The 22432-nt window shown below is 43.1% G+C and overlaps 1 protein-coding gene across 1 annotated transcript; it reads left to right on the top strand.

Annotated features, from left to right (window-relative positions):
* The first annotated feature begins 694 nt into the window (after window positions 1–694).
* LOC125433383 (oviduct-specific glycoprotein-like) lies at window positions 695–21122 on the top strand. Its single transcript, XM_048497886.1, has 14 exons — window positions 695–722; window positions 1363–1449; window positions 2270–2381; window positions 6801–6907; window positions 9565–9696; window positions 10668–10872; window positions 12075–12128; window positions 13010–13175; window positions 13257–13381; window positions 13515–13632; window positions 13725–13907; window positions 15543–15662; window positions 18722–18857; window positions 20083–21122. Exons 1-14 carry the CDS (start codon window positions 695–697, stop codon window positions 21120–21122), a joined length of 2613 nt encoding a protein of 870 aa, XP_048353843.1.
* The last annotated feature ends 1310 nt before the right edge of the window (window positions 21123–22432 follow it).

Below are 22432 nucleotides of genomic sequence, written 5' to 3'. Positions count from 1 at the left end.
CAACACATGGGGCTAGATAATATGCAATTGCAGCCGAATGGGACGAGCACCATCGTGGTACTAACAACAAACATTGATATTCATTAGTTTTACTGAAGAGTTATGAAACCAGTGAATATAAATGTGGCCACCACCAATAATGCAAGCACATTGGGGGTCATAGGGGTAGGTTATGTGCAGCAGCTACTGTCATTCATATCCAGCCTGCTTAACTAGCATGCATTTGAGTGCCCACGGACTATGATTGACTGAAGTCAGGTGTACTCTTTTATCCATATCATCTACTCTGTTCATGGTGATGATATTTTCAGATAGTGGCCATGATGCTAATTGCAAATGTAACATGTCTCCAGATCTATCTACTTATCAGTCATCAATATATCTAATTCTCAGCCTAAACTTTGCTGTCTGCGCTGACTTGGGGACAAATGGGAGGAGGTGATGGGGTCTCAGGTTGCATCTGGACTCCATGCACATTTAGGCAGGACCTGAAGGGGAGGCTGGGTGAAAAGCCACTGCTTTTGCCTGCTTGCCTTCTGCCTGGCCGTCTGGCTGCCTTGGTCTGGGTTGTCCTCCCCTTGATGTGCCTCCAAACTTTGTGGCCACGTCCCTCCTTGTGCCCACCTGCCAGCCTGCTGCCTCCAGCCCACACTCCTGGGCCCATCTGAATCGCATGGAAAAGCATCCTTGCCCCATGGATGACCCCAAAAGAGGAGGAGGAGGTGAGCAGCTGGGTGGCAAGCCAGGGCTGCTCAGGTCAGGTCATGCTGGATTGGTTTAGGGCAGTGATGGCAAACCTTTTCGAGACCGAGTGCCCAAACTGCAACCCCAAACCCACTTTTTTATCGCAAAGTGCCAACGCGGCAATTTAACCTGAATACTGAGGTTTTAGTTTAGACAAAACGGTTGGCTCCAAGGCGTGCATTACTCGGGAGTAAGCTTGGTGGTAGTTGGTGGCTTTGCTTTGAAGCAACCGTGCAACTTTTCGAATGAGTGAATCATGACCCTAGGAGGGTTTACTCAGAAGTAAGCCCCATTGCCAGCAAACCAAGCTTACTCCCAGGTAAAGGATCACACTTTAGTTCTTGGCATGAAGATCAGTGGCATTTAACAGTGCTTACAGGGTTACCTACACTGCTTCCCCAAAACTAGGTCTTAGATTTAATGCTAATAATCGAGCCCAATGGCCCAGGCCAGCCTAGATGTGTGTGTGTGGGGGGGCTCTGTTTGCCGTGCCCACAGAGAGGGCTCTGAGTGCCACCTCTGGCACCCGTGCCATAGGTTCGCCACCACTGGTTTAGGGGAACTCTGTGCCTGGATGTGTTTTGAACTGAGTTCCAGTCCCCCGGCCTCCCCCCAAAGGACTGCTGCGGGAAGAGGAGGGTGGGCGAAGAGCCACTGCTTTTGCTTTCATTGCACATGGCGGAGGTGGCCATGGGGAGGAGGCAGGTGAGTCAGACCATACAGAAGGGAGGGGATGAACTGGGCAGGACGCAGCCCAGACCCACCACCAGACCCAGCTGGGGAAAGTCAGAAGACTGCCTTCTGGAGAGCTGTTGCAACTCTAGGATATCTACAGGTTCCATCAGGAGGTTGGCAACTGGAGGTCACTCTGGGGGCATAAGAGTCTGGGCAGGGGGGGCATGATTTGAGTTCTTGCCCTGGTTGCCATGCCCTTGTTTATCTCACCTGTTCTCCAAGGAACTCAAGATTAACAGACATGTTTCCTCCTTCATTTTATCCTCACAACAATCCTGTGAAACAGATTAGGCTGAAGGACTGGCCTAAGACCACTTTTTTAGCTTTGTGCTAGAGTAAGGTTTTTAATCCTGACCTCCCCAATCCTAGTTATGGATCCAGAAATGCTAAAACAGAAATGTAGATGGTCTAAACACTGTGCACAACTGCGTGCAGTATCTAGGGCTTCCCCCCTCTATCTTACAGTATCCAGAAATCACTCCACATTGTCTTCATGCTTCTGCTTGCACAAGGATCATTGAGAAAATCTCCTGGTAGATCCAAGCCACTACTCCACACTGGCTGAAGAGTTCATGTATTTAACTAACATAGCTTTGTGTGTCATTGAAATCCTTCTAATATATTTGCATTACCAGCGGACCTAGATATAGGACACAAGAAGGAACCTGTATTTTTAAATTAGAAGTAGGCAGTGTTCATTACTCAAAACTCTGCTTTGTTTGGAACAGTATCAAGATGAGAAAATTCTTGAACTTGGAGTAGCTAACACTACCATGTTATCTCTTTCCAGGCCATTATTCTCTTGGAGATGTGGCTAAAAGAGGTTCTGGACAACCTTTGACTTGGGCTTTGATGGTAAAGGATGAGGGTAATGGTCTTCTGAAACATCCTCACGGTTTCAGGTACTTTATGGAAGACATTATATAATTGTGTATAAAAACTGCTTTTACTTATTGAACTTAATAAAATGAATTTAGAATCAATCCCTGCTCCAAAGTGTACGCTGAAAATCAAAACTGGTAGAAAACTACAAAATAATAAATGCTAATAAATGCTGTGAGCTACAAGTAGATATTTTGAGCAAGTGGGTATTGTAGGGTCACCTGTCCCCAGCTAGTGATGGGAGAAAAAAAATTAAAAAGGGCCACCACTTGCAGGAGCAACCACAAGTGACATCATACCCCTCCAGGTTGAATTCTGGCCATTTCTAGAGAGGTGTGACATCACTTCCAGGAAAAACCTGTATGGCTACCCACACATCCTTCCTAAGTCTTCTGCTTGTTGCCAATAATCTAATATTGAAATTCTGTAATGAAGTTCCCAACACTGGCATGTATCCAGCCATGCAGCTCTACTGATGGAACAACATTTCCTTTTGCAGAAAGATGCAGTGGTTTTGGTTTTCTGCCTCCCAAAATTTAAGGTGATTCATTGGGTTGCTGCAAGAGAGGGAAGCAGGAAAGTCCTACTCTGCAAAGTTTTCACATGGCAGGGCACAGGTTGCTGTCAATTGTCTTCTTGTCTCAAGACTCCTAAACAATGCTCTTAAGCCTTCACTCGTGTTTTCCAAATAAGATGAGCAGCAAACCTCAAGCTGTTTTCCTTTCTCTACCATATCTAGTTTGTCCCGTGTTCTACCTGTAAATGTATATAATTTCCACAAACTATGAAAAAAAATCTTCAGTTCTGACAGTTACTCACCATTGTTTCTAATAATTTATTTCGATGTTTTGGATTTTTTAGGGAACTCTGGAAACAGAGAAACCATGAGGCAAGGGATCAAGTTAAGATATTTGAAATTGTGTGCTTAAATGGATATAAAGTTCTAGGAAATGTAGTTATTAAGGGCTCCAATCAGCATCCTGATCTCCATCGTTATAGGCAAGTCAAGAACACTATTTTCTTCTCTTGATACACTATAAACTGTAAAATGGTAATAGATACCTGTTATATTTTTAATTTTTTATGTTGACTGTTGGTAAGAAAACAGGTCTGAAGGAAAAAACAACTACACCCATGGTTAGGTCTTTAAAAAGCTTAGTAGTATTTTGAGATTCATAAACCAGGAGACACAGTGTAAACCCACATGGCACACTTGTTGGGAAATATGTGTGATGCTTTAGATAGCGCATAGTAACTAGCATGTGCCTAAGAACTGCATGAGAAAATGAGATCAGTGGGTGAAGACAATGGAGGTCAATGGTAAAGGGCTTGAGAGAGAGAATGAGAACCATTTTATTTATTTATTCATTATATAATTGCTGTTTAAAAATGGTGGGTGTAATCATATTTGGAGCTGCCTTTCCATAGACTTCAGCTGTGGCTCATGAGGCTTTTGCGCAAGCCTTTAGTGGCTCTTCTGACCAATGTTCCTCAATGTGGTACCTGTTCGTTTCAGAAAAGTGTGCAAGACCATTGTCCTACAGGGCTTGTGGTTGACAGGTAGTTCCCACCATGTAACAGCTGCTGCTGCAGAAATTAGAGAATGAGTAAGCTGTGAATCTCCATGAGCTGCAGATCCCATGCTGGGTATAAAAGGAAAATGTCTGTCCTCTCCACATCCTTCCTCATAGCTGCTAGGCTCTCATCTTAGCATCCAGGCAGCTGCTGGGAGGTGATCAAATTGGCCACAGAGAAGAGAGAGTACAATCTGTACCACCATGGAACGAGTTATTGTTATTATTATTGGGATGTTAATGTTGAATTGTGGTTTTATATTGATATTAATTATTATATTATGTATATTGTGTATGCATTGCGTATATACTGTCATGTTATAAGCTGCCCTAAGCCCAGTTTTGCCAGGGGAGTGCGGAATATAAATTAAAAAATGATTATGATGTTGCACAGAAAAAATAAAATGTCTTGCAGATGTTATAAAAAGAACAGTTTTGTTCCGTAGCGCAGAAAATTAAAGCCAGCAAAAATGGTTCTTTTTCCCTGTCATTTTCTGCCGCTTCAGAGATCTCTGTAGCCCCCGCTGTTCGCTGAAGGTTTTTCATGAATGTTTCCTCTGCTTGCATCGTAGGCACCTGCCATTTCACTGTTTAAAGTGAATGCATAAACTATGGCCCCTTCCGCACATGCAAAATAATGCATTTTCAAACCACTTTCACAACTGTTTGCAAGTGAATTTTGCTATTCCGCACAGCTTCAAGAGCACTGAAAGCAGTTTGAAAGTGCATTATTCTGCATGTGCGGAATGAGCCTTAGTTTTGCCCAGTGATTCCAAGAACATGTCATTTTTTCAATTTTTTTTTGTATTCAATGAGTTGTTTCTGAAGCTATGAATATGAGAATCGCAGACGTTTCCAGAGCTCCGCACAGCAAGTGGGAAATGTCTTTAAGCCATCTTGGGGGAAAAATTACACAATGAGTTGAGCTGAAATAAAACATCTTGAAGATGTCCTGCGGAAAAGGTTGCATGGCGTTCTTCCCCAAAACATTCCTTCTTATTTCTTCAAGACATTTTATTTATGCTGTGCAGAAAAAAAACTGTATTGTGGTGATTAATTCTACCTCTCTCAAGATCTTGTCCTTATATAAATTTACTTTTGGCCAAGTCCATCAGGAGTGCAGAAAATTAGCTAGGTTGTGACATCCTTGCCAGCATAGACCTGAGTGCCCTGATATGAAATGATGAAGATGAGAGGGTATGAGGTACTGCTTGCCAGCATGATGTAGTGGTTAAGAGCAGGTGCACTCTAATCTGGAGAACTGGGTTTGACTCCCCACTCTGGAGGCTTATCCGGTGAACCAGATTAGCTTGTGCACTCCAACACATGCCAGCTGTGTGACCTTGGGCTAGTCACAGTTCTTCAGAACTCTCTCAGTCCCACCTACCTCACAGGGTGTTTGTTGTGAGGGGAGAAGGGAAAGCAGATTGTAAGCCCCTTTGAGTGTCCTTACAGGAGAGAAAGGGGGGATATAAATCCAAACTCTTCTTCTTCCTCCTCCTCCTCCTCCTCCTCCTCCTCCTCCTCCTCCTCCTCCTCCTCCTATTAAGGTACATCCTCTACTGATGATCAGTTGTTCTCTGATATATTAGATTTGGTTTCTCTCTGCCCCTTCATAGAATGTAAGGAAGCCAAAGGGAGAGTTATCTTTATAAGTTTTGTATAAAATTAAAATAAAACATCTGCAGTAAGTTTATTCAGTATCAGTATCTTAAATTTCATCAATGGTCCAGCTGTTTGATGGATAGCTATTGACTAGAACAGGGGTAGGGAACCTGCGGCTCTCCAGATGTTCAGGAACTACAATGCCCATCAGCCTCTGTCAGCATGGCCAATTGGCCATGCTGGTAGGGGCTGATGGGAATTGTAGTTCCTGAACATCTGGAGAGCCGCAGGTTCCCTACCCCTGGACTAGAACAAATGCAATAACTGCAGATACTGGAACCAATAGATTTTATTTTTCTTCCATGATATCTTGCAGTCTGTTCCAGAAATAGCATGCATCACCATTATTTGGGGCTGTGTCTCAGTAGCAGGGCAGCTGCTGTTAATGCATAAGGTTCCAAATTCAATCTCCAGTTAAAAGCATCCAATAGTATGTGATGTGAAAGACCTCCACCAGAGACCTTGGAGAGTTGCTGCAAGGCAGGATAGGCAAGGCAGGATAGCCAATACTGATACACCAGTGGTCTGTCTGTCTCAATATAAGTCAACTTCATACCTCACGACAGAAATTGTGGTAGGCCTCAGCTTGCATGTTGTACAATCATTTTTGATTTTTGTAGCAAACAGGCCATGCTAGAACCAAACTCTAGGCAAGGGAAGAACCTCAGAACAGTGGTTCTCAACCTTCCTAATGCCGTGACCCTTTAATACAATTCCTCATGTTGTGGTGACCCCCAACTCTAACATTTATCCATTTTATAGATGGAGAACACTGATGCAGAGAGTCTTAGGCGACCCCTGTGAAAGGGTCATTCAACTCCCAAAGGGGTTGCGACCCACAGGTTGAGAACCACTGCCTCAGAACATGTACATAACGGTTCCAGGCTTCTCTGTGCACACTCAGAGAGGGTTGCAGAATGGGACAGAACTGTTCCAGGCTCCATCAAGACTGCCCAAGTAAAATGTTATGATTCTTACTCAAACCTGGCTAGAAATCCTTGATTTCAAATATGTCTTTTGTATTTTTACTTTTTTGTTGCTGATAAACATGGGACAAACTGATCTTTGGACATTAGTGTGTGATACCCAAATTCATACCATAACTAACATAAATCAATAGGTGTCACCATAGATTCAATGACAAACAGCTTCAAATGCATGGATAAAATTAATTTTATTCTAAAATGATGATTTCCGTAGGTGTATCAAAGAAAGTCTGCTAGTACAAGGAAAAACTGAACTTATTTCAAGTTTGACTGATGAGCTTGAAGCACGGGGAATTGAAGCTGATCGTGCTGTAACTCCAGGTAATACTACTTAATATAACTGCTACAATTACTTAAGAACAAGAAAATTACTAGAAGTTATATTGTTAAAACTCCAGAAAATAATGAACCCCTAGCAGAATTCTATAAGCAATTCAGCAATAAAACACCTAACTTCACTAGTTCATCTTCTAAATGTTGTTCTAGAGAAGGGCAGAATTTCAGAGATATCCTGTTTCCTGCTGAAACAAGTCAGAAAGATATTCACATTCCTGTTGGCTGGCAGCATTATTCTTTTAATCAAGGGATACATAATGAACAATGTTGCTTTATGCTATCGATCCAAATGTCAGACAACATCAGACATGCTTTAAACATTATCCACTATAGCAAAATGAAGTTCATGCCTCTCACAAAACTTGCACTTAATGCTGAGAGAGCTTGGCAGAACAATTTCGAACAAAGTTCTTCTGGAATATATTTTAGAGTAACCTAAAGACATATGCAAAAGTTCATTTCCAGTTGGAATACTTCCTGGTTTAGGAAGAACTCTGCTGTCTCTTCTCGTCATTTCTCTGGAGTCCCCACCCGAAGCAATTAGATGTAACACTAATGTTATTAGTGTAAAAAGAAAACAACACTACAAAATTAGCCTTTTCTCTGATAATGCCATACTTTATGCCACCTTTCCTATATTCAAGATCAATTAGACAAATTCAACAAAGTCTCAGGTTACAAAATAAATTATGACAAATCTGAAATTATATGCATCAATATGTGTAATGTAGCCAGATAATATCTGAAAAAAAGTCTTCTTATACAGATGGATAACATTCCCATTGATGAACTTAGGAGTTGACTGAAACAGGCCTACTTAAACAAAAACACTTGAAACTGATGGACACAATTAGAAGAGATGAATCTCAGTGGAGCATCTTAAATATTTCACATTTACCTAGAATAATAACATAGCTCCTCCCCAAATTGGTATGCCTTTTCCAAACAATCTCTATAAATATTTATCCAAAATTAATTAAAAGGATGGTAAAATATATTTGATAAATTCATATCGGTGAGCAATAAGGTCTGATTTAAATCCAATATCTTATGTTGACGGAGGGTAAAAGAGAAATGAGCTCCTCTTGCCATAAATTATATGAGGAGTTATTCGCCTCAGACCAATTCCATACTCTGGTCAGAATCCAAAAACCAAAATGATGTCATATGGGACACTAAGAAATTGAGAAGCTCAGTCATCATTAAGGAATGAGATTGATGTAGTCAGTTCATAATCTGGCACCAGTATTCCCATTCAATATTCAGCCTAGTTTGAAGCACCTCAGATGTGAACTTTGGAACAGGAACAACACGAAGATTAACAGATTGGTGGAGTCATGCCCCAAAGCAGAATATAACCAAAGTGGAATTAAGAATTAAAATGGAAAGGACTCCATTTTCATGATATAAATATTTGCAAACATCTCTGCCAAACTCTAGTTCTTAAAAAGCAGCAGTATGGTAAAAAATAACATTTCATCCCAAAGTTGTAATACCCAATTCTCCCAATTAGGCTTAGGACTGCACTGTAACCATTGACAAGATGGAAGCACAACATAGAGAGCAATACTAAGAAAATCCTTGTTTTTTTCTTTTTTCTTTACAAATGATATTTACTTGGAAAATTTTGTTTTAAAACCATGCTAATTGCTATTTTTCACACAATTACAGATAGCTGCCTCCTCCCCTCCAATGAAAGAGTGACACTTTCTTTACACTCCTGATTTAGGAACAAGCCCTACCAAGAGACCATCTCCTAAGAATATCTTCCCATTGAAGGAACATCCACAACCATTACGAAACATTAATTTTCTTTTCCAAATATCCTGACTCCCAACAAGTGTCACTTTAGGCAAAACCATAATGACACACATTCAAAATAACCAGACAGAAAAAACAATAATGCTATGAATAAATTATAGGTCCTAATAGAGGAAACAGACGGGACTCATGCTTCCTTTCTCTGGAACCTTTGGTGAAACATGTTAAGTCAGAAAGTCAAATGTATGACCTCCAACTTTTGAATATCTCTTCAAAAGGGTGATGCGCAAGTTCCTGGGTGATCCCTGGCCCTAAAGCAATCCAGCTATCCTTGACCAGAGCCTTTTCAGCTCTGGCCCCAGCTTGGTGGAACTCTCTTTCAAGTCAGGCCCAGGTTCTGACAGTCCTTATGCAATTCTGCAGGGCCTGCAAGACTGAGGCTTCTTCCACACATGCAGAATAATGCACTTCCAATGCACTTTGCAGCTGTGCGGACTAGCAAAATCCACTTGCAAACCATTGTGAAGTGTATTGAAAGTGTATTATTCTGCATGTGCAGAAGGGGTCTGAATTGTTCTGCCAGGTCTACTGTTGAGGGGGAAGGCAGCATCAGTTTCCATCTTGCTGGTCTTAGTTATTAGAGCATGTGGGTCCCACTACCTTAGGAATAAACTTTCTCAGGGTTGGAAAGGGCTGCTGGGATAAAGGGAATAGGAGAAATCATCCTTGAGTCTCTGTGTGTGGATCACAGGATCCAACCCAGTGTATGAAGCCACCCTTTCATCTATTCAAGAATTGACACTGATAGACAAATATAGAAAGTATGCTATCAATTGGACAAGAGTGCTATTATGCTAACCTTTGTATCTGGATTATTTTAGATGGCTTATCTGCAGGGACTTTTGTAGTTGTGACCAATCACCATAAACACACAGAAAGTGTCTATGTCCTCAAAGAATACAGAGTTATGTTAAAACAACATGCATCTCTTCAGCCAAACAGATCTGAGGATGGTAAGTTAAAGTTATATGGTGTATTAATATCAGGACAACATATTGATATTTGTAGGCTTTCTGCCAAACAGAATTGCTGGGAGCCAATGCTCAGTCCTGATTTGACCCCAGCCCAGCTGCCAAGCTGAGGACAGCCAGGGAGGGAAGTTATGAGAAAGAAGTGGCTGAGACCCAGGCATATTGCTCCAACCCAGCTAAGAGCAAGGCAGGGAGCCAAGCAGCAGTAGAGAGGGTGGTGATCAGAAGGCAAGGCTGAGGTCAGACCTGGGGAAGGCCTGCATGGGAGAGGCTAAGGAGCAGCCCTGAGCAGTAACAGGAAGGAGGAGGACAGGGAGGAAGGCAGCAGCGGCTTCCCTTCCCTTTTACAATCTCCCTGGTAGACCAAGTGGAAGGGGATTGGAGACAGGGCAGGTGGGAACGGCACCAGAGAATCCTATAAAGGGGAAGGCACCACACCTGGCCAGGGAGGGAGCCAGAATTCAGGAGAGAGGGTGCTGGAATGGCCTTGCCTTTCTGATTCTGAGGCTGGAGGACCAATAATCCCCTTTGGGGTGCAATCGCAATAGTCAGGGAGGCTGGCTGGGTGGTGGGGAGCCTCACAAGAATGTTAGGAACATTACGTATTTAATCAAAGGCTTCCATACCCCGACATACATTGCCAGTTTAGCAGTGTGATTGGTAGTTAAATAGTTGTTGTAGTGTTGCGATACTGAGTGAAAATACTGAGTTTCAACTGCTATTTGGATTGGAAGTAATTAGAACATATTCTGTACAATTCCCATATAGCTTGCAGGTAGTGTAAGATTTGATTAATCATCTGGCACTCCAAACATTCTCTGACCAGATTTATGATATATATTTTCTTATCAGTTTTATATCCCGCCCCATCCCTAAAGGCTCTTTATAGCATATGCATGAAACAAAACTGTTGATTTGTTAAAACAAACATACGATCTTTGTTTTATTACCAGGGTCTCCTTGCAAGATTGTATGTTACGTCACAAACTGGGCTCAGTACCGGCCCAAACCTGCAAAGTTTTACCCAGAGGATATAAACCCAGATTTGTGCACTCACATCTCATTTGCCTTTGCGAGTATAAGGAACAACCACCTCTCCTGTAACGAATGGAATGATGAGATGGCCCTCCTCCCTCAGATCCAAGCACTAAAGAAGAGGTCAGGTTTTCTTTTTAAGGATACTTAGATACAACATTGATTGAGATATAAATATGAATTGAGAGAGAAAGAATGTCTGCATTTTTAATGATGGTTGAACTTCTGTGAGGAGACTGGAAAATCAGATTCTATTCTTGCATAAATTAATCTAAACACTGAGAGGATCCACTAGCAGGTTCTCAACCTTCCTAATGCCATGACCCTTTAATACAGTTCCTCATGTTGTGGTGACCCCCAACCCTAACATTTATCCATTTTACAGATGGAGAACACTGAGGCAGAGAGTCTTAGCCCGACCCCCAGGTTGAGAACCACTGCACTAGACACTGAGAGGATCCAGGTGATTCTAACACATCTGAGGAAAAAATTGCCAAAGTGATTTAGAAATAGTTTTAGAAAGTTCAATTAAATTCAACCTTTAATGGCATATAGTTTTAGAAAGTTATAAGAAAGGAAATGTTGTTTTGACCTTGATTTATATGATTCAGCAAACCCTGCATGTACAGTGGTTCACTGGAAGAACTCTAGCTCCCGACACTGAACACTGGGGAAGGGGAAGGGCATTTCCTTTATCAGAGGGAGTCAGGAGGCAGCTGCAAAGATACTAGTGCTGCTAATGCCATTTGCCATAATGCCATTTGCCAGTTGCAAAATCCAGTGCTGGCATACCATGTCGTCAATTGCATACATGACAGTAGTATCTGCTGAGTAGCTGTCTATACAGTGCTGCAGTGGCAACCTTGGTTTCTCTCTTGTGACCTCCAAGTGTCCTCTAGTGACAGCAACATATTATTTTCCGTTACTTTTAGGAGCAGTTTTTGGAGCTTTCCAGGCAAACTTGTACACAAACCATGTTGGTTGTTTAGGAAGAGTCCAGTAGCAGCCAAAACCTCCAGCAATAAGAAGCACAAATATCCAGAATCTGAGATGTGGTGGTTTTTTTTGCTGAAGTCTCTCTCTCTCGTAGGTGGATTCCGCAAGGACCAAAAACAGTGGTGTGAAAACCATGTAAAATGGTTTAAAACAGTGTAAAAGGGTTTACACCATTTTCACACCGTTTTCATACCACTGTTTTTGGCCCATGCGGAATTTGCCTTAGTGTATGAGCGTAACAACAATGGCTACAGTTTTTCTACATAAAAACCCAGAGACTGATCTCAGTTCTTCCTTAATTATATCAAATATATTTTCTTTTTTCACAGAAATCCAGCCTTGTTGACTCTCTTAGCTGTTGGTGGAAGGAGATTTGGCACTGCGTGAGTTGTCCAATTCACTTTTGAAATGACAGAGATAGTGATGGCAAACATGATAAGGAGTTGGAGATGAGGTAGGGGAATGTGCACTGAGTTAGAATAGTCCTTTGGCCTCCAGTTGTGAGCCTTCTTTTGCTTGAGGTGGGGAAAAATCCACTTTGTCAGTGCCTTCTGTGATTTCTTGCAGTTGATCTAATGTATCATCTCAGTAGGCTCTGGCCCTGCATAAGAAACAGCAAATCCTATTTGATTGGTTTTCTCTACTGTGGTATTGTCCATGCTAGGCAAGCACAGCTGCCAATGATTTTCTTATATTGCCTGGAAGGCAGACTTTGGGGGGTGGGGTGGGGTTTGAGGCATATACTACATACCTTCCTTGATATCAGACCAGGGCAGAGGCCAGTTTTTTCCTGAATTTTGTAGAATGAAGGCTGCAGAGAGGGGATGTCATAGAGACAAAGGCTATATTACTGCCCCCCCCCCCCCGCCCGCTGCATGGGCAGACTTAGGGGCAAAGCTAATGACAAGCAATTTTATCAATTTGGGAACAACAGTTTTTGTTTTTGTTACTAGCAAGAAGGAAGAAATTCTCTGTACTGAATCTACAGGGCTTTGATATATTCCTATAGTGTAAATCAGGGCTCTGCAACCTGCGGCTCTCCAGATGTTCATGGACTGCAATTCCCATGGCCAATTGGCCATGCTGGCAGGGGGTGATGGGATTTGTAGTCCATGAACATCTGGAGAGCGGCAGGCTGCAGACCCCTGGTGTAAATGAACTGGATCCAAGCAATTCCTTCACCAAGTCATTCAGAAAGTCTACTAAACTTTCATTCTCTGTATAAAACTGTTGTTTAATGAAGTAGTCTCTCTCCGTCCCTCAGTTTCAGCCCCATGCTTTCCACAGCAGCCACCCGCAAGAGCTTCATTGATTCAGCTATACCTATGTTGCGAAGCTATAACTTTGATGGAATTGATCTGCACTTTGAACATCCTGGGTGCAGAGGAAGTCCCCCGAAGGACAAACATCGTTTCACTTTGCTAATAGAGGTATGAAATCAATGAGTTTCCAAATATTTGGTTCCACTGAACGAGCAGGGAAGAAAGTTGAAAAAACCTTTGTTTTCCTAGGAAATGACAAAAGCTTTTGAAAAAGAGGCCAGAGAGACTGGAAATAAGAAGTTGTTGCTTACTGTGGCAGTAGCTGCTCAGAAAGAAACAATTGATGCTGCGTATGAAGTTGATAAACTATCAAAGTAAGATGAAAGGAAACTGTACTTGATTTTCCTGATAAAAGTTTTGGGGAGATAAAGCCTACTATAAGAGTGGCAACATCTTTGTAGAATTGATTACTAGTAGTAATCTAATTCTAAATTATTTTTGTTGCAGACATCTTGATTACATTAGTGTGATGGCATACAATTTCCAAGATGGTCTTTCTGACAGAGTGACAAGCCATCACAGCCCCTTGTATGCTGGTAATGACTCTGAAGAAAGCCTCAACTGTGTAAGAACATAGAACATTGCTTCTTTTCATAGCCATCAGACAAGTGTTTGAAGATTGGCAACAAAGATATTTTCTTTCTGTCTTTCCTGCAGAAGTTCGCCATGCTGTACTGGATCCAAAAAGGAGCTCCTGCTTACAAACTTCTTATGGGGTTTGCTAACTATGGACATACCTTCAAGCTTAGCACCAAGGACACATCAGTGGGTGCCCCTGCTTCTGGACCTGCCCATCCAGGACATTATACTCATGAGGCTGGACTCTTGTCATACTATGAGGTAAAGAAGTGGAGGAAATAAGAAGCTCTCTGCTTTTTAGCTTTCCTATGGCTTACCTAGCACACTACCCCCAAGTCAGAGGTTTAGCTCAACATATGGCAGATCTAAAAAATATTTTGGTATTATTTTAACTTAACTTTTGATATATTGCTGTTTCTCTGAACAGAAAAAGCTGTACTTAGCAGCCATGTTTCTAGTAGATTCAGTGTGGTGTAGTGGCTAGAGAGTTCGACTACAATCTGGGAGACTCCAGGTTTTAATTCTGCCTCTCCCATAGAAGCTTACCTAATCTTTCTCACATGGTTGTTGTGAAGATAAAGTGGAGGAGGGGAGAATGTTGTACGCCACTTTGGTCCATATTGTGGAGAAAGGTTGAAGATCAAATAAATAAAAGGAATTTATTGAACCAGTGCTGTGGCTGGAGAAGTAGTTACCAGTATACCTACAAACAATGCATTTTTCAACTGTATCTGGCAGGAAAACTATTTTTCCTTCCAGACTTAGGTATGCAGATTTATGTTACCTTAATGGCAAAACTTGACTACTACTGCATATATTCTATGTGGGATTGCCCTTGCATCCTGGAAACTGCAATTAGTGCAAAGTGTAGTAGCGTCACCTCTGGCTGGATCTATCCAATTTTTGCATGTAACATCTAACAAAATGGTTCAGTAATTATTATTAATTATTATTATTTATTAAACTTGCTATACCGCCCTATCCCCGGAGGGCTCAGGGCGGTGAACAACATAAAGTCATACAAAAAACATAAAAATCTTAAAACAGGTACATTCTACAATAGGGCCCGCGAGACCCATATACCACACTCTTCCAAAAATGAGGAGGGGTCCCAATGATGTTAGGGGACCCTACTAGCAGGGGGGGGGGGGGCATTATCGGCGGCTGGACTCTCCAAAGGCCCGGTGGAATAATTCGGTTTTACAGGCCCTGCTGAACTCTCCAAGGTCCTGCAGGGCCCGAATAGCTGATGGTAATGTGTTCCACCAGGCCGGTGCCAGGGCTGTAAAGGCCCTGGCCCGTGTGTAGGCCAGCCGCGTCATCGAGGGGCCAGGGATCTCCAGTAGATTTGCCTCTGCTGATCGCAGAGGACGAGCCGGGACATATGGGGTAATGCGGTCCCGAAGGTACGAGGGTCCCGGGCCGCGTAAGGCCTTAAAGGTCAACACCCACACCTTGAACACGATTCGGAATTCGATAGGTAACCAATGGGAACAAATTGCACTGTTGATAGGGTGGGTTATTCTAGCCAACACAGTCTGAACAGCCTACTACCAAAAGTTACTTTTTAAAAAGTATATTAGAAAAGCTCACAGCTTTGAGTCAGTAGATAAGGGAAAGAGAAGTGATTTTACTTGAATCCTCATCAATGTTCTACCCTGTTGTACATTTTGCTTGTGAGGCTGTTGCAATCCTCAGAGGAGAGTTCTGGAAAAAAGCAGCAGGCTGCTTAAGGAAGGGTAAGGGAGAAAAGATCCACTCTGCCAAGACCTCGTGAACTCTTCCAGGAGATCCAACCCATATGTTGCGTGTCTTATAGCCCTGTAGTCAAATATTATTAGAATAAACTGATAAGATCACCAATGAGATTGTTCTAATGCCATGGTATGTTGGCAGATCTGCAACTTCGTAAAGGATGGTGCTACTATTAAGTGGCTTGAAGAACAGAAGGTCCCATATGCCTACAAAGGTTTTACCTGGGTTGGATATGACAACAGAAAGAGCTTTCATTATAAAGTAAGGCCTTGTTTCCTCACCATAACTTTTTCTTTGCTTTAGGATCTTGCTTCTCAAAGTGATCGCCATTCATGTATCCTATTATATAAAAGGCTAGCTGTGGTAGCGACGATTCACTTCCAGCCAATTGTCACGCACACATGGCATGGGGGTGGGGTTTAGACAGAACTGGTTAAAAACAACGCAAAACAGCAGAATGTGGCAGTTACTCACTCTCTTGCATTCTGCCCCACTGCTGAATAATTACAGTCATGATATCATCTGCAACTGCCTAAGGAGGAGCAGGGGCAGGCATTGGCTGCTTCCTGTGGGAGGGTCACAACTGCTGGTGGCCACAACTGCACCATCAACTATTGCATGATGATACAGACATCTGGGAAGAGGAGCAGGCGTCAGGAACCAGAGTAGGTGGAGGGAGCTGGTGACATGGGGCCGAAGGGAGATGAAAGGCAGGAGGGGTCACCCCCCTCGGTGGGTGCCATTAATCTTGTGTGCTGATGCAGGCATCTGGAAAGAGGAGGAGAATGAGGAGGGAGCTGGTGACATGGGGCCAGGAAAGGAGGAAAGGCAGGAAGGGTTGGCCCCTCGGTGGGTACCATTAAACTGCCAACAGTTTTCTAGAGCCTGTTGTATTTGTTTGTACAATGAGCTTTACTGCTAGTTCACAAATAAAGCAGCAACTCTCTTGCAAACTTGTGACTCTTGTCATACCAAGGAGCTCCTACCACACTGCTGACTGCCATTCTTTGTACCTATCCTTGATGATTTGTAACTCAATCATATTCAGCAGTGCACTGATGTATGTATATGACTTATTTATCCCATACACACAGACTTAATTTCTAGAGACCAGCATGAGAGACTTACACTTGAAGAACTTTAGTATTGATGTGGATTAAAGTCCAGTAGCACCTTAGAGACCAACAAGATTTTTTTGTGTATAAACTTTTGAGTCAGAGCTCCCTACATCAGATACAAAACACATGCATACAAACTAGTACATTTTTACAAAATGGCCTTCTAAACATCTTCTCAAAAGGGCAGAAACACAGACAAATTAAGGACAAATTAATGACAGTCTTATAACTGAGAAAAAACGGCTGTGAATCACCACGGGCCGAAGTTGCTGATTGGGGTGGGCAAGGCAGAGTTTTCCTGTTCCGACCTCAAGGAGGGCGAAAACAGGCGGGTGCCCATGTTGGGCCAGGGCAAGCGCCAGTTCGCCAGCAGGCACTGGCCACGTCAAGAAAGGGGAGGGTGGCCTGAGACTTTAAAGGGCCAAGCCCTCTTTTGTGCCTGCCAAGTGCTTGGGCCGGCTAGCGATTTGGACGTGCGCCAGTGCTCGGAATTTCGTCACTGCTGGTGAATATGCTGACCTACCCCTTTCCCATGCAGGGATGGTTCAGCTCACGGGGAGGAAGGGATCTTTGATGCCAGCCCGTGGCATTGGCCTGGCCGCGCCGTGGGTCCAATCCCTGCCCACCCTGCTGCTGGTGAGGCGGGTGCTTGACCTGTCTGTGGCCGGCCAGGCCGTGCCGTGGGCCTCTACCCTGCCCGCTCCGCTGCTAGCCGCCAAGTAAGCCCCCTTGCTGCGCGCCACCACCCTAACTTTGCTTGACTTTGTTAATGCATGCTAGATTGTCACAGCAATCTGTGGTTTGGCATATGGGTATTGATCTGGAATGGCATGGGGAAGGGAGCTAGCGAGCTACCCCTTCCCCTCGGGAATGGCCGACAGCAGCAAGGGGCTACCACCCTGCTGAACAGGGCGTCTGGGGAGTACCTCCTGCCAGGAGCGATCGCCCGGCAGAGCCCCACAGTGGAGTGAAGCTCCAGTACAAGGCATCCGCCTGTGGGAGCTTCGCTGTGATGTTTATATGATCAGATGCTGCACCTCACACTTCTGCTTGATTAATAAAGAATGGCTATGGCCAATCACCCCAGCCAAAATTGTGGTGTGATTATTGGGTAGGGACTTCGTCCTGAATGAGTTCCACCCTCGGATGGCAAAGGTATAAGGAACCAGTAATTCTTGTAAATACACAGAGATGATGATTGCTTGATTAATTAATTAATTACTCTTATATACCGCCCTCCCCCAGATATGAGAATCATACACAGCTTTTTTTTAATGGGGCTACCAACCACAGCTATATAGACAGAGTTAAGGTATATGTTCCTCATACATTCAAGCTTTCAAGTTGATATTCATCAAAGGTATAATCTTAACTGGTGTATCATTACATAAAAGTCCTGTTGGGTAGCTAGGTTGATTTTTCCTTGTCAATACTGTTTAATCAACAATTTGAATGGGTTAGAACTGGGAGCTGAGTCTGCTTTGCTATGCTCCCCACTTTAAAAAAATTGTTCCAAGAAAAGATGAATTCTTTATAAATGATACTTCTCTTAAATAAATCTGCTTCTCTTAAATAGAGGTAACCACCACCAGACCTTGGGTTGCATCTGGCAATCTGTCCATGGACTGGTGCTTATTTGGGATTTCCCCTCCAACCAACAGCCATACCCAACCCCAGGAAAATTTTATTCCCAGAGTCATGGGACTCATGCAGAATAATACCCTCATGGGTTGGGAGATTGCAAAGGAAAGGGGGAAAGGGATGAAAATTCTCCTTCCTGCATCTTCTGTCAGTAAAACTCCACTGACCGACTAAGCAGAAGGGAATGATTTTGCTGCCTTCCAACAGGGGTGGCTATTATTCCATGTGAGTCCCATGACCCTGGGAATAAACTTTCCTGGCATTAAGTATGGTTGCTGAAAGGAGAAGAGAGCTGAGAAGACTGGGGATCCTTGTACAGACCTTGTGTGGTCTTGTGTGCTAAATACAAGCCATTGGGGGCAAAGAGCAATTGGTCTCCACTACTTGCAGTCTAGATATGTTACCCAGTTTTTCATCTGGTTGCTCAGGTTATGCCTAGAATGGCTCCCAGACTTGCCAGCATCTTAAAAAAGAAGACTATTCCCAAGATAGTACAAATATCTGTGCTCAAGTGTATCAAGGAGTCACTGAATTTACAGTCTTGGTTGCTTTTACCTACAGGCCCAGTTTGTGAAGAAGCATAAACTTGGTGGAGGTTCGATATGGGCCCTTGACCTGGATGACTTCAGAGGGACCTTCTGCAATGAAGGACCTTACCCTCTGACAAGGGAGCTGAAAAGACTGCTTGCGGGCAATGGTGAGAGGATGCCAGGGAAAATTTTAAGGGAATTACCAGACAAGGAAGCCAAAGCAACTGTTCCCATTCAACATTTATTATGTTTTTAATTATTCAGTACTGATAATCTGTCCAGCAAAAAACAACACTCAAGCTGGCTCAAAATTACCATCAAATCACATTTAGTGCAGCCCTTACTTTGCTGCTGTGTTCTAATTAGGACTACATATTTTACCAAAATCTAATTTCTATGCAAAAACTAACTTTCAACCCAATTCTGAATATGTTTAGTGGGAAGTAAATGTCAGTAAATTCAGTGGAATTTACTTCCTGATAAAACATACAGAACTGTTGCCTTTCTATCCATTATATATTATTCACAATATTTCTGTAGTTTTCTGCAACTGGGTCATCAGAATTATTTGAAGACCAGCAGTAAAACCCATTGTGGAGGAAAATGCAATGGGCTCTAGAAAACAGGGGGGTGCAGATCTCCTGGGATGTTGCCCTTTCCAGGTTTCTCAAGTCCTGTGTGTGTGGCTTAAAAAGCATGGAGTGGGACAGAGAGGACCCAGTCTTTTATGTGGGGCCCTGCATGGAGGATTGGGACCTCTTTGCCCCTCTCCCTGTTTTCCAAGCCGCACAGGACTTGGGAAGCACAGAAGAGACAGCAATCCTCCTTTCTGCCCTGCTCCCTGCCAGGCCCTTCTCGTTCTTTGGGGGTGGGGGAACGTGGGGGAGCACTGGGTGGCCCAGTGCCGGGCCAGGTGGGAGGGCGCTTTGTTGCTGCTGCCCTACCAGGCCCTGCTTCTTCTTTGGGGTGGGGGAAGGCCATCAGGGGACTGGAACATTGGGCCCTGATGGAACATGTGGCGATTGGCTGGCAATGAGTTGTGTTCCATGGAATGTGTGTTCATTTTTAGACAATTATGTCTAAGGACAGGTAATTGTTCTGGCTAGATCTGTTCTGTTCATCAGATCTCAGAAACTAAGCAGAAACTAATACTTGGTTAGTGTTTGGGTGGGAGACCTCCAATGAATACCAAAATTGTGGTGTGGAGGTAAGCAATGGCTACTCACCTCTGAACATCTCTTGCCTTGATGGCAAAATTTTTTGCTATAGCTTATAATACGGCTTATTACCCTTCTTGCTGCAGCTGTTTTTTATAACCATAGGAAGAGGTTAAGATATTCTAATACTATTGGTACAAGAAGTCAATGATTTAATCTTGCATATATCTTTCAGTGTGTAGTGATGCTGGACATATCACAGTACAGACGGAAACTATTCAACCATCTGCTGCCCTTATCACCCTCCAACCATCCACCATCCTTCAAACTTCTACCACCCTTCAACCGTCCACTGCCCTTCAGACTTTTCTCACCGTTCAACCAGCCACACTCTTTCAACCTTCTACCACCCTTCGACCATCCACCACCCTTCAACCATCCACTGCCCTTCAAACTTTTCTCACCCTTCAGCCAGCCACAATATTTCAACCTTCTACCAGTCTTCGACCATCCACCACCCATCAACCTTCTAGCACGCTGCGATCATCCACAGTCTTTCACATTTCTACCACTCTTCGACCATCCACTTCTGTTCAACCATCAACCACCCTTCCACCATCAGCAGTCCCTCAAGCTTCTACCACCCTTCAACCATCCACCGGCCCTCAGACTTTTCTCACCCTTCAACCAGCCACAGTGATTCATCGTTCTACCACCCATCGACCATCCACAGTCCCTCAAGCTTCTACCACCTTTAAACCAACCACTGCCCATCAAACTCCTACCACCTTTCGAATGTCCACCACGCTTCAAGCTTCTACCACCTTTCGACCATCTACTGTCCTTCAAAATTCTACCACCATGAAACCTTCAACAACTTTTGGCAGAGGATTTTGTGCAAACAAACCTGATGGCAATTGCTCTTACCCATCTGACCCACGTAAATATTTTCTTTGTGTAGACAAAATAACATTAATTAGGCATTGTCCTCAGAACATGGTCTACAATGTAAACAAAAAGGAATGTGTAGGGTCAGCTTTGCCACCTGGTAATTTTTGTGCACACAAACCTGATGGCAACCACCCTTACCCAGGGGATCGACAGAAATATTTTGTATGTGCTGGAGAGCAGACTTGGATTTTGTATTGTTCAGAAGGTGAATTGTTTAGTGAAATCACTAGATACTGCACGGTGCCAACAAACATTCTTACTGGGGATGTACTGTGGACCAGAAAGGATGATAGAACTTATCCAGGAGATCCAACTAATTATTAAAAATATTCTGGAGGGCAATCTACCACTATGAATTGTGTCTAGATGAGCCAGTCATCTGCAAGTGCTACAAAATTGTGAGCAAAAACTCTCTTAATGAATAGATTAACAGCCTTTTCTCCTTACAGTAGCTGTAATTCCTTCAAAGGCAGCAATAAAACTCATTCATAGATTGTGGACATTTTGTTTCATTGTTTGAAAGTAGTTGGGGGCATTTCATTGAAATTTTTCCTCCCATTGCACTGTATTTCATGGAGAGTGAAAATCAGCCCAGTGTTTACACACATGGGGAGGGGGATTGCAACTCTTTCATTTATAAAATGCCCTCTTTGATGCCCAATTCAAATTGGGTCATCTGTCATAATGGCCACGCAACACAGCAACACATACTCAGCAAAAATCAAAGTAAAACTCCTTATTGTCACTTGTCTCTTTCTCAGAGGAAAGGCTGCCAAGGTCAAGTGTCATCCAGATTTCATATATTTCCTAACTTGATTGTAATATATGAGGACCATATTTGCTCTTAAGGCTTAATAGCAGAATATCAAATGCTACACAGAGGACTGCTTCATCCAGCATTCTGTATTGGAAGGCCGGGGTTTTTTCTACATGGGAGCTAGTGTAGTGTAACTGTTACAGTTTCAGACTAAGATCTGAGAGACCCAGAGAGTAGCTCTGGTGCCCCATGCAAATATCTGTATATCTAATGGGAAACTGATGGCCCCAATGTGAACCTTGAAGGCAGAAAACCATAGGGATTTCTCTGTACTTTAAGGACTTCCCAGATACAATGAAAATATGACAAACAAATCTGTGCCAGCTAGACAAGTACAGATAAGGGGCTCATGAATGGCCAATGCCAGGAAAAGAGTTTAAATCTGTACGGCCCTGAGGAACTTTCTTAGGCAAGCTGAACCTGTACAAAAAGGCTTGAACTAAAGGGCTTCTGCTGCTTAATTTCAAAAAGGTGGCAGAGCAGTTTTTAGAATCATAGAACTTGAAGAGACCACAAGAGCCATCCAGTCCAACCCCCTGCCGTGCAGGAGCCCACAATCACAGTGCTCCTGATAGATGGTCATCCAGCCTCTATTTGAAAATCTCCAAAGAAGGCGACTTCACCACCCTCTGAGGCAACATATTCCACAGTTGAACAGCCTTTACTGTCAGGAAGTTCTTCTTTGTGTTCACTGTGGAAAGTTTTATTTGAATATTATTTATTTCAAATATTTGAAAACACAGAAATTCTTACCACTCTGACAACCACTACGTCAGACTACACAGAGAAGCCATTGAAATCCACAAGCACATGGACA

This window comes from Sphaerodactylus townsendi, linkage group LG05 (genome assembly GCF_021028975.2).
Source record: "Sphaerodactylus townsendi isolate TG3544 linkage group LG05, MPM_Stown_v2.3, whole genome shotgun sequence".
In the NCBI taxonomy this organism is placed as follows: Eukaryota; Metazoa; Chordata; class Lepidosauria; order Squamata; family Sphaerodactylidae; genus Sphaerodactylus; species Sphaerodactylus townsendi.
The sequence above is the reverse complement of the archived record's forward strand: the minus strand, read 5'-3'. Positions and strand labels throughout refer to the sequence as shown.

Bases quoted from the DNA above. Each gene is read 5' to 3' on its own strand.
- LOC125433383 (XM_048497886.1), top strand. From the start codon at position 695: ATGGATGACCCCAAAAGAGGAGGAGGAG. The intron at 723-1,362 runs GTGAGCAGCTGG...CTCCCCCCAAAG, and splicing joins CCCCAAAAGAGGAGGAGGAG to GACTGCTGCGGGAAGAGGAG. The intron at 15,663-18,721 runs GTAAGGCCTTGT...TTTTACCTACAG, and splicing joins GAAAGAGCTTTCATTATAAA to GCCCAGTTTGTGAAGAAGCA.